The sequence below is a fragment of the Myotis nattereri genome, assembly GCF_964212035.1.
Source record: "Myotis nattereri genome assembly, chromosome: 17".
Lineage (NCBI taxonomy): Eukaryota > Metazoa > Chordata > Mammalia > Chiroptera > Vespertilionidae > Myotis > Myotis nattereri.
The window spans coordinates 30,210,154-30,222,031 of record NC_138092.1 but is presented as its reverse complement, the minus strand read 5'-3'; the positions used below and the strand labels follow the sequence as shown (position 1 = coordinate 30,222,031).

Sequence of the window (11,878 nt, the reverse complement as noted above, 5' to 3'; positions counted from 1 at the left end):
ACTATTGTACTTTTAAAATATGTTCTTCTGCCCCAGCCGGTTTTTCTCAGTGGCTAGAGCATCAGCCCAGGACTGAAGTGTCTCAGGTTTGATTCCGGTCAAGGGCATGTGCCTCGGTTGCAGGCCACTTGGGGCAGCAACCAATCGATGATGCACCTCTCTTCCATCGATGTTTCTCTCTGTCTCTCTTCCTCCCCTCCACTCTCTAAATATCCATGGAAAAATGTCCTTGGGTGACAATTAACAAAAAATAATAAGTTAAATAAATAAATAGAATATATGTTATTTCTAAAGAATGTACTTAATTATATCACTTGTTTGTTTAAACTCTTCAAGACTGCCCACTGCCTTCGGGTAAAATCTTAATCTTAGTTGGCGCACAGTCCACTTATGTTCTAGTCCTTGTTCACAACTTCCAGTCACTGCTTGCTCTTGGATTCCATGCTCCAGCTCTGCATTGCATGCAGTCCCTGGGTGAGCCACATGATCTCTCACCTCCGGGACTTAGTGCGTCTTCCCTCCGCTAAGAGTACTCAACTCTTCTGCACCTGGCTAACTCTTTCTGATTCTTCTGATTTCAGCTTATCTGTCAGTGCTTCCAGAAAGTCTTTCTTGGCCCTTCAAATTGTGATAGGTACCTTCTGGAGGTACCTTATGGGGCCCAAGAGACTACATTTTTATTGGTCTAATATGGGTTTTTTAAATTATTATTGATTTTTTTAGCTTTTCTAAGTGTACAGTGTATTTTCTGAAAACAGTTATACTTTAATACTAACCTATTCTCTGTTTGACTGTCTAAATAGTTTTCAGTGGGCTAGTCGAGAAATCATCTTTATTTGATTAGTTTTACTGTAGTAAATCCACAAAAGAATGTACAGTTGACCCTTAACAATGTGGGAGTTAGGGGTGACAACCCCCGCATAGTCAAAACTTAACCACTCATAGCTACTGTTGACCCAAAGCCTTACTGATCACATAAAGTCGATTAATGCATATTTTGTACGTTATATGTATTATATACTACACAATAAAGTAAGCTAGAGAAAAGAAAGTGTTATGAAGAAAATCATAAGGAAGAGAAAATACATTTACAGTATTTATTGAAAAAAATCATTAGGTAAGTGGATTCTTGTAGTTCAACTGTGTTGATCATGGGTAGCTGGACTTTGGAACTGACATTCACGTTATTGTAATTGTGTATTCATAGTCTTATGAAGTGTAGTGTGAAATAAATGCTACCTATGCAAAAATGGCCTATATGACTATGAAAGTAGGCAGGCCTTAATGACAGAAAAAATAGAAAATGTTGTTAATTTAAGAGTAGTTTCTACGTCAGTTTATTTTAAGCTAATGGGTTATTTGGCTTCATTTACTTGTCTGTCTTTCCTTCTGCAGTACATAACCTCACCTGTTTTTTAAAAATTGAATTTTCATTATACCATTTAAAAGAATGTCAGTTTTATTTGTGACCGATTTTTGTGATGCTCACCAAACCCTCCAGTAGAAGCAGTACTGATTTATATTACAATTTATGTTGTAGAAAGTCGGTATTTAGACAAATCTTATGCAAAGTCACACTGTAACTCTCTTAGGTAAAGTTAAACCTAGAAAGTAGATCGATTTCTGATTCCTTTTTTTTTTTTGCTTTTGCTGAAATTGTCAGGTTCCAAAGTGTTTCTGAAAAGCTGCACATGGAATGCAAAGCAGAAATGGTGACCCCTCTGGTGACAAACCCCGGACATGTGTGCATCACTGACACCACCCTGTATTTTCAGCCCCTCAATGGGTACCCGGTACGTGACGACTGCAGTGCAGGTGGAGACCCCGTTAGCACTGGGCCCTTCACCTTCCGCTCTTTCCTGTGAACTTGACTTCACCATCTCAGTGTTCTCACATTTTGGTGAGGATCAGAATGACCTCCCGGCCCTCCATCGCCTGTGTCTGTCACAGGCTCCCCGTGGAATCCTGAGGAATCTGAGTGTGAGCTCTTCTGATCTGTTTTCCTTTCGGGGTCACTTGCTCTCAGTGCTGTGAAAAGAAACCCTGCTCCTCCCGACTTTAATAGAGGGTCACGAGAGCATTCTACCTTTCTACTCGGAGGCACTTCTGCAAGAGACAAATGCAATACATTAAGATTAAGAAGGAATGAATGTTTTCTGTATATCTGCTTACATATATGCCTGTGTTGGTACTTCTTGTTTTTCCTTTATTACCAAGTCAGGAAATCTGAATCTTTCCCAAAAAGGCAGTGGGGAGTGGTCCTGGCCCCGCCAGAGCAGGTGCACACAGCGATGCTCAGGGGGCAGCTGCAGGGCGCCTCTGTGGCGGTGGAACTAGTCTCCCTTTCACAGTGACGTTAGACTTCCTAGGCCGATAAGCGAAAATAACTCAGATCTCCACACTACATGTTAGAGAGACGGGCTGCTTTATCTAGATCTAGCCCCTTTTGGGAGTGGCTCACTGAAGGACCAGAAATCCTAATATGCTCTAATGGTGCCATTGGACCATTTAGCAGGGAAGTTTAAAGAACAGGAGTGTCTCCTGCCATAGGCTATACCAGCCGTGGGCAAACTACGGCCCGTTTGAAATGAATAAAACTAAAAAAAAAAAAGACTGTACCCTTTTATGTAATGATGTTTACTTTGAATTTATATTAGTTCACACAAACACTCCATCCATGCTTTTGTTCCGGCCCTCCGGTCCAGTTTAAGAACCCATTGTGGCCCTCGAGTCAAAAAGTTTGCCCACCCCTGGGCTATACCATGAAAATACTCCTGCTGGTCAGTCATTATATGGCACTAAAACTTATAATACTTTTCTAAGTGAAAGATAATGCTGTAATAATTCTGTCCACCAGGTGGTGGGGCACGCTTGCCAAACCCTCCAATAGAAGCAGTACTCATTGCTGATAGGCATTCTCTAGCCATGCAATAAAATTGGCTTACCCACTACTGTTACCATAGCTCAAGGTCAAAAACTTCTGGAAAAATATGAGTATGTGCCATAGCTTCAGGATTCATACTATGAGCATTGATCCCTTCCACTCAGAAATAGGAAAATAAACTTGTCAGCTTTTAGCCAACCTCATTGCCTTTTCTAACCTCATTCATCTCTTAATAGCATTTTAAGGTTTTAAAGAAGTGAGAAAATTACCCTCCTTATGAAAGAAAAAGTTTTGAAGCCCTGCTTTATACTATAATTGTTTGTGAGCTTTAATACACTATAGTTTTTAAGGAGACAAAAACAAGATTCTAAAATGAGTGAGGACTAAGGAAACCATTGCTCTATAAAAGAATAACAAAATTCCTGAGAAGTTATCTATAACCAACCCTTCTTTTAAAAAATGTTTTTATTGATTTTTAGAGAGCGAGGAAGGGAGAAGGATAGAGAGAAATATTGATGAGAGAAAAACATCATCAGTTGGCTGCCTCCTGCACACCCCCTCCTGGGGATCGAGCCCACAACCCAGGCATGTGTTCTGACTGGGAATTGAACTAGTGACCTCTTGGTTCATGGGTGGATGCTCAACCACTGAGCCACACCGGCCAGGCTCTAGACCAGCCGTGAGCAAACTACGGCCCGCGGGCCAGATCCGGCCCGTTTGAAATGAATAAAACTAAAAAAAAAAAAAAAGACCGTACCCTTTTATGTAATGATGTTTACTTTGAATTTATATTAGTTCACACAAACACTCCATCCATGCTTTTGTTCCGGCCCTCCGGTCCAGTTTAAGAACCCATTGTGGCCCTCGAGTCAAAAAGTTTGCCCACCCCTGCTCTAGACCAATCCTTTAGCATTTTCTAACACTTAACCACCTTGCGATAACCTGAAAGATGGACGCATTACCATATTTGTGGTGCCGAATGGAGGTAGGGAGACTTGTCCAAGGTCACAAAGCAAAAAAGGGCAGGCTGGAGTGTTAAACCAGAGACACCTCGTTTAAGATCTCCCTTTCCAGTTGTTCATCTTGTAACACATCAGGAAGGCAAGACTTGGTCATTTGATTCCGCTTTCTGATACTAAAGATCAACTTCTAATTGTGTCAGAATGTTGACCTTTGAGATAGTCTTTTTACTTTTACAGAAACCTGTGGTCCAGATCACACTCCAGGACGTCTGCCGCATTTACAAAAGGAGGCACGGCCTCATGCCTTTGGTGAGTTCAAGTGGAATGTCAGTTTTAGGTGAATGATTGTCCTAGTTTCAGTTTAACCAGTGAATTATTAATGTATAATACATTGGGCAGATGCTCAATGCAGGAGCTGCCCCCTGGTGGTCAGTGAACTCCCATGGCCAACCTCCCGCGGCCAGCCAACCTCCCACGGTCCCTCTCCCTGGCTGGCCAGCCCCGATAGGCCCCAATCACTGGCCAGGCTGAGTGATGCCACCTGTGCATGAATTTGTGCACCGGACCTCTGGTTAATGTATAAACACCTATGGCCTGTCTCTGAGAAGTGTAAGTATGCTGTATTGTAAGCAAGTGGACTCTTGGTCATGCTGCTCTTTCTTTTGGATGAGCTAGAAATTTATAAAGGAATAACCCCTTTCTCTGCACAAGAAGGCTGCCGTGGGGAATGTTTTTGGCTCTAAGAGCAAGAGAGATAGGGTGTGCTGCCTTGAGTTCCTCACTTCTGTATACTCAGAGTTCCTGGGGTTTTGCAGGGATAATCTATGCAGAGCAATCCAGTGTGACTTGCACCATCTGCTCATAGCAGCTAGATCTCAGAGTAAAATTTGGAAGCTAGTACAAAATTAACTCTTCAGTGGATCTGTAGTGTCTTTGGTTAGCTTAGAGTAATTCAGCCTTCAGCTTGGAAGGGAGAGAAATGAACAAAATAACCGATTAAATCATTTGGGCAGTTCTTCCTACCATTCCCCTAGGGAGGCATATGTCCATACTTATGTTAGTCTTACATGCTGACCTTGGAAACCAATCCCCACATAAGGCGTGATTCCAGGGTGTTTTAGTTTGACATCAGTATAAATTCATTTGTTCCTCTTTGAAGATTAACCAATCACCTGGTAGGTAGCATTACCAAAGCACTGTTGAATGTTAAGCACCTCATTTTTATTTCATATTTGTGAAATTTGCCTTTTCTACCTATTTAACTTAAAAGGATACTCTTCATTTCTAGTGCTAATAGAGAATTATGGACACATACTATTGAAAATCTTCTCCTGTGGGTATAAAGACACAGTCAGAAAAAGAGTAGAAATTGACATTAAGTGTCTTCTGTGTACTGGGCAATTTATGTACAATATTTTATTATCATGACAGTCCATGTGAGGTAGATGATATTCTATTTTATAAAGAAATTGAGATTCTAAGAGTTAATTTCCTCTGTTCCTTAACTAGTAAATGGTAAAAGCCTGTATTTAAACCAAGAACAAGTCTGCTTTTGTCATTTCATTGTCTATTCCTGTCCTATCTCAGGCTTATCAATACAACATTCACAAAGCTCATAGTTTTCTTAAGAATAACTGTAAGTCGCCCTGCCCGGTGTGGCTCAGTTGCGTGGGCATCGTCCTGCCTGTTCTATTCCCAGTAAGGGCACATGCCTGGTTGCTGACTCAATCCCCAGTAGGGCACGTGCAGGATGCAGTCTCTCATCAGTGTTTCTCTCTTCCTCTCCCTCTTCTTTCTTCTCTGTCTCTAAAATCAATAAAAACATATTTAAGAAAATAACTGCAAGTTATTAGTTGAATAGCTATTCAATTATCAGTTTGTTAGATTGGCATAATAATTTAATTATAATAGAAAGCTAAACATTTATATTTGAAGATGTGTGAAGACATGGATAAGCCAATTTTGAATTTCAAAATACTAAATTCACAAAAGGTATTATCAATAAAAATAATCAACACTAAAAGGGATTTTACAAAATTTAAAGATACAAGTCTTGTTCTCAGGAAATTTATATGTATATGCATTGCTGAATCAAATTTAAAGCTGGAGAATGAATACAAGAGCTACAAGTTAAAAATGTAGATGTTTAATTGGGAGGCTTTTGTGATTGTATAGCTTATATTGCAATTGTAAGATTAAGGAAATGCTACTTGTTTTATTCTTTTCTTTCTGAATTTATAGGGATTGGAAGTGTTTTGCACAGAAGATGACCTGTGTTCTGACATCTACCTAAAGTTCTACGACCCTCAAGATAGAGATGAACTCTATTTTTATATTGCCACGTATCTAGGTCTGGTGTTCACCCTTCATTGTTCTATTCGTATGAAGGTAGTTCAACTCCTAAGTAACCAGGATAGGAAATAAGAGAAGGAAAAAGAAAATGCTGGATCTAGAATCGCCTCTCTGTGGTTCTACCCATTGCTTCTCCATAGTAACTACAGTTGGCAAGATGGCATTTTAAAAAACTAAGGGAAACATAACTGAATTTTGGTAATAGTTCATTGTGTGTTTTAAAAACTTGATAAAAATATTTAAATTCTTTTGGATTTTAACAACACACAAATTGAATAGATTATAAAGACTCCACTTAATTATTTCTGTGTCCAGTCATGTCTTATATTAGTTTATGAAAACCACGATTCAGTTCCTTAATGTGAGGCAGTGAACTCTCCAGTCATATGTTTGTGTTCATTAATTGTGGCCTTAATCCCGAACTTAGAAAACAACACAAAGAAACACGTGAACCTCAAGGCTCAATATAGTACCTGTGGGACTGAATTTGCTTTTAATTAATATTTTCTCAGTCTTGCATGGGAAGTGTACATTTTCCCACCCTTGTTAGAGGAAACACCTGTATTTTTCTTTTCATGCGTAAATATGTTAATTTGTATGGCTGACTGTAATTATTCTTGTTTACAAAGTTGCTAGATGACTAGACTAGAATGATTTCTAAAAATAGATGTTGGGATTTTATTAATACCATCTTAATTTCGTTTGCTCTTCTGGTGTACAGTGAAGCCATTTCTGAGATCTATAGCGAAAACAAACTGTACCCTACTTTTATTTTTCTTGAAATGCATTTTTTTTAAATGCATTGAAAAGACTACACTTAAAGTAGCTAGTGTTTCCATGCTTAGCCAACGTCTGCCAAGTTCAGTGGTGACCTTGCGGCCTGTCCTCCTCAGAGCACCACGTGGCGGAGCGCACGGCCGAGAGCTACACGCTGCAGTGGCAGCGCGGGCACCTCTCCAACTACCAGTACCTGCTGCACCTCAACAACCTGGCCGACCGCAGCTGCAACGACCTGTCGCAGTACCCGGTGTTCCCCTGGATCATCAGTGACTATTGCAGCTCAGAATTGGGTAAATGCCTCAAAGTTACTTCTTAAAGGAGAGGAAAATATTCTGTTGTAGACTTGTGATGTGATCTTTGAATAGATTAGAGCCCATTTTAACTTTATTACTAAAGATTGCTAGTTGTCATTTCAATGTCAGTGTAAATTATGTGTGTTTTTTATGTTTTCTCCACTGTCTCTTAATTTTCTTAATCCAAAAAATAGTACTCACATATTCTTAAAGGACATGCCCAGAAAATATGCATATAATTTTTAAAATTCTTTATTGTTTAAAGTATTACATATAGTATTACATAGGTCTCCCTTTTCCCCCACTGACCTCTCCCTGGCCACCCCCACCCCATATGCATATAATTTTAAGCCATATTATCGTTACTGTCTACAAATACCAAGTTTTGAAATACTGTAATTTTTCACTTTGAAAATTGTCTCAGATTATCCTATTTTAAAATTTACATTAAAATGTGATTACCAAACTAATAACTATTCATTATATGACATTTAGAATGTACTAAAATATTTTTTAAAGGAAATAAAAATCATCAATTATTACATTACTGAGAGGTAGCCATTTTAATTTTGTGGTATATGTACTTCTCTCAAATTATTTTAACAAAAATAGCGATTGTATTGTGATTTTATTTTTTAATATTTAAAAATTATATATTGCGAACAATAAATTCCTTTGGACAGTTCACTTATTGAACTCTGTACTTGAAAGAGATAACAGATTTTCTAGGAATATGGTAATTTATTTCTCTGATAATATTCAGGTCTCCAGTTCTCAAATTATGCTTGTAATTCAAACTTACAATGTAAATCTTAGTAGAAGAATAATGGGCTTTTAAACTTTGTTTTTAATTTTTATTTATTTTTTGTTTTACTTGGAATATAGCTTGTTTCAGTAGGCCTTTTTTTTAAAAAAAATCCATATTTATGATGTTTTCAAATTGGGAATCACTCTTGAATGGATGTTGCTAAATTAAAACTCAAAAGTTCTCACCTTTACAGCTGTATAAGTAACTACCAGAAATACTGTAATTCTGAATGGATATGTGCACCCATATGTTCATAGCAGCACAATTCACCATAGCTAAGATCTGGAAACAGCCTAAGTGCCCATCAGTAGATGAATGGATTAGAAAACTGTGGTACATCTACACGATGGAATACTATGCTGCTCTAAAAAGGAAGGAACTCTTACCATTTGCAACGTCATGGATGGAACTGGAGAGCATTATGCTAAGTGAAATAAGCCAGTCAATGAAGGAAAAATACCACATGATCTCACTCATTCAGGGATAATAAAGACCATTATAAACTTATGAACAATAATAGATACAGAGGCAGAGCTGCCTCAAACTGATTGTTGGGCTGCAGCGGGAAGGCCAAGGAGGGTTGGGGGGCAGGAGCGAGGGGGGTAAGAGGTCAACCAAAGGACTTGTATGCATGCATATAGGCATAACCGGTGGACATAAGACACTGGGGGGTAGGGGAGGCCAGGGGATTGTCAAGGGCGGGGGAAAAAAAGGACACATATGTAATACCCTTTGTAATACTTTAAGCAATAAAACAATAAAAAAAAAGGAAGAAATACTGTAATTCTAATGGATCTGTCTCAGTTTTTTAAAACTGTTTATTTTGTGGAAATGTGTGCATGTGAATCAGTTCATGGAGGTAATGTTATTAAGTATAGGTTTGCTTGCTTTATTCTAATTAATTTTTTAAAATTTATTTACTTACGTAGATTTGTCAAACCCAGGAACCTTCCGGGATCTTGGGAAACCAGTAGGAGCCCTAAATAAGGAGCGACTGGACAGACTACTGGTGCGTGGACTTCAGGATTCTTGGTCTGTGAGGAACTTCCTGAACCATGGCCTATATTTTTATAGTAACTGAAACTCATTTCATCAAGGCTTAGGGCAAACATTGTCCAGAGTGATCATGTTTTGTTTTTTTTCCTTACTCCTGCCTCTCTGCCTGCTGCCTTCCCCAATGAATATAGCTGCTCACCATTTGCATTTTTTTTTTTGCCTACGATTCAGGAAGTAGGAGGCTGACCTGATTGCCAGTGTACTAACTTATTTTCATGGAGGGTTCTCTCTGGTAAATTGCACAAGAGACACATAAAATCCCTTCCATCTTCCATTCAATCCAGTCCCAATATCGTCACCACTGCGCCAAAAAAACCAAAATACTTGTCACAGGAATGCTGTATTTGTTCAGATTTTCCACCCTCTTTTTATCTTTACTTTTCCTATTTTAAGAAAGAAATTAAGGAGTATAATGTACTCATGCCGTGATTTCTTTTAGGTTTTTACTACGAGTCACTTGTTATTTTCATAGCCACCACTTAGAAGTCTTTTTTTCTCACATATTGTAGGAACGCTACGAGGAGATGCTAGAGCCAAAGTTCATGTATGGCAGTCACTACTCTTCCCCAGGTTACGTGCTGTTTTATCTTGTCAGGATTGGTAAGGTTCTTTATCATTACCGCAAGTCAATGTTATTTCATGGGGTCTCTTCAGTGTATCTGTATCTCATTACCTCCGATTTCCCCTCCAGCACCAGAGTATATGCTGTGCCTACAGAATGGAAGATTTGATAATGCAGATAGAATGTTCAACAGGTTTGACATAATTGCCTCACCTACCATTTTTTAAACTTCCTAATTATATATGTGCACAATATGTTTGTTTTAAAAAAACTAGTATATAGGGCCAAAAATATAAAGATATGCAAAAAATCACTAATTGTTATATCTATTCCTTTCAGGCTTTTTCTAGTTGTGTGTGTGACACATAGAAATGTGAAAACATATTTTTAAGTAGTTTTTGTCCCACTTTTTGTATCCATATTAGATCTTGAAGTTATCCCCATGTCATTAGAAGTTTTTTAAAACGTCTCATTTTTTTAAATATTATATCACATTCTAATGTATGCCAGAATATATTTTAACTGTTTCTCTATTATTGGACATTTGGAATGTTTCCAAAATTATTTCATTATTCTAAATAATTTTTTAAAATATATTTTCATTGATTTCAGAAAGAAAGGGAGATGGAGAGAGAGATAGAAACATCAATGAAGAGAGACAATCATTGATCAGCTGCCTCCCGTACACCCCACACTGGTGATCAAGCCCACAACCTGGGCATGTGCCCCGACCGGGAATCGAATCCTGGTTCATAGGTCGATAATTTTGCTATGAGTTGAATACAGTTCCCTGTGGGTCTGTAAATAACTTCTTTTAAATTATAAAAGTAATACTTCTTTACAAAAAAAAAATCAGGAAATATAAAGAGGAAAATAAAGTTCAGTTGGCATCCGTCCACACTGAGAGAATTTTCATTATTCGTCTTTGGTCTGTGTCTTTCCAATCTTTGTTTAAGCTCTACACGTTTGTTTATCATTCCTTTTTGAGATGAGCTGTTGACATAGTTGTGCTGATCTTCTAGTGGTTAAGCACCTGCCTCCATTGGTCCTTCAGTGAGGCAATATGCGTGCAGAGGCTCCTGGCATGGCCTTTGAGACATTCCATCTGGGCCTTGTTCTGACTCCCTGCTCACTCCCATGTCTCCCATGTGAGCTGGGGAATTTTTCTCTTCTGTGAAAGGGGGATTGCATTAACGAGAGAATGAGTTAGTATAGGTAAAGTGTAGAACAACACCTTGGTGCAGAGAAAGCTCTGTCTCTACACCCCTGAGTTAAAGTCAGTTTAATTTTTTATATATATATTTAGTATTGCAGAAACTTGGAAAAATTGTTTGGATGGTGCCACAGATTTTAAAGAGGTAAGCGGTTTAAAAAGTTAATGATTCATGGGGCCGGTGTTTTCTAACTGCTTTAAAAAATGTTGTTGCTGTTCTTTTTTTGTTTTTCACCTGGCACCTTCAGTTGATTCCAGAATTCTATGGTGATGATGTCAGCTTCTTAGTCAATAGTCTGAAGTTGGATTTGGGGAAGAGACAAGGAGGGCAGATGGTAGATGACGTGGAACTTCCGCCGTGGGCACGGAGTGAGTACCTCAGCAGTGTGCCATTGTAGAAAGCCCTTCCCTGACAGTGCAGTTTCAGTGGGATTAATTACTTAGTTGCCTAGATTTTAAGAAAAATAACAGTGTCATTCTCTACCTAAATGAGGCAATACCAGTCCTATTCCAAATAAAAAATATTCTATGAATCTAGGCTGTAAAAATATTGACATATATTTGAGAGACCTAAATGTTAGGAAAATGATTTTGCCACTTTTTCTCGCCACAAAATTTATATTGTACATGATGGGGACAAAATGTCATTAAGAAATATGTGCCTCCTGCCTACCCGAGAAGCTTTATGTGCCTGTGGGTAGAGGACAGAAGTGAGAGAAAGTAAAGTGGACGCTGCCGTGTTTTGATGGAGTCTAATCTGCCAGGTCCCGAGGACTTTCTCCAGAAGAGCAAAGAGGCACTGGAAAGCAATTATGTGTCCGAGCACCTTCACGAGTGGATTGACCTCGTGTTTGGCTACAAACAAAAAGGAAGCGAGGCTGTTGGGGCCCATAATGGTATGTCACAGTCATTGAAAGTTCATTAGTGTTCGATGAACATGAAATAAACAAACAACAAAATGAGGGCAG

General features: G+C 38.6%; 1 protein-coding gene across 2 annotated transcripts in view; it reads left to right on the top strand.

Moving 5' to 3' along the window:
- NSMAF (neutral sphingomyelinase activation associated factor) overlaps window positions 1-11,878 on the top strand; it is a 45,633-nt gene that overhangs the window by 22,257 nt on the left and 11,498 nt on the right. Inside the window, exons 10-19 of one of the 2 annotated variants that reach the window (XM_081111226.1) lie at window positions 1,664-1,793; window positions 4,084-4,155; window positions 6,088-6,196; window positions 7,092-7,268; window positions 9,009-9,088; window positions 9,645-9,735; window positions 9,827-9,890; window positions 11,004-11,055; window positions 11,159-11,279; window positions 11,675-11,806. In XM_081111226.1, coding sequence (XP_080967352.1) covers window positions 1,664-1,793; window positions 4,084-4,155; window positions 6,088-6,196; window positions 7,092-7,268; window positions 9,009-9,088; window positions 9,645-9,735; window positions 9,827-9,890; window positions 11,004-11,055; window positions 11,159-11,279; window positions 11,675-11,806 — 1,028 coding nt within the window. Of the gene's footprint in view, window positions 1-1,663; window positions 1,862-4,046; window positions 4,156-6,087; window positions 6,197-7,091; window positions 7,269-9,008; window positions 9,089-9,644; window positions 9,736-9,826; window positions 9,891-11,003; window positions 11,056-11,158; window positions 11,280-11,674; window positions 11,807-11,878 lie in introns of both variants that reach the window. The other variant, XM_081111227.1, reaches the window with a different exon arrangement.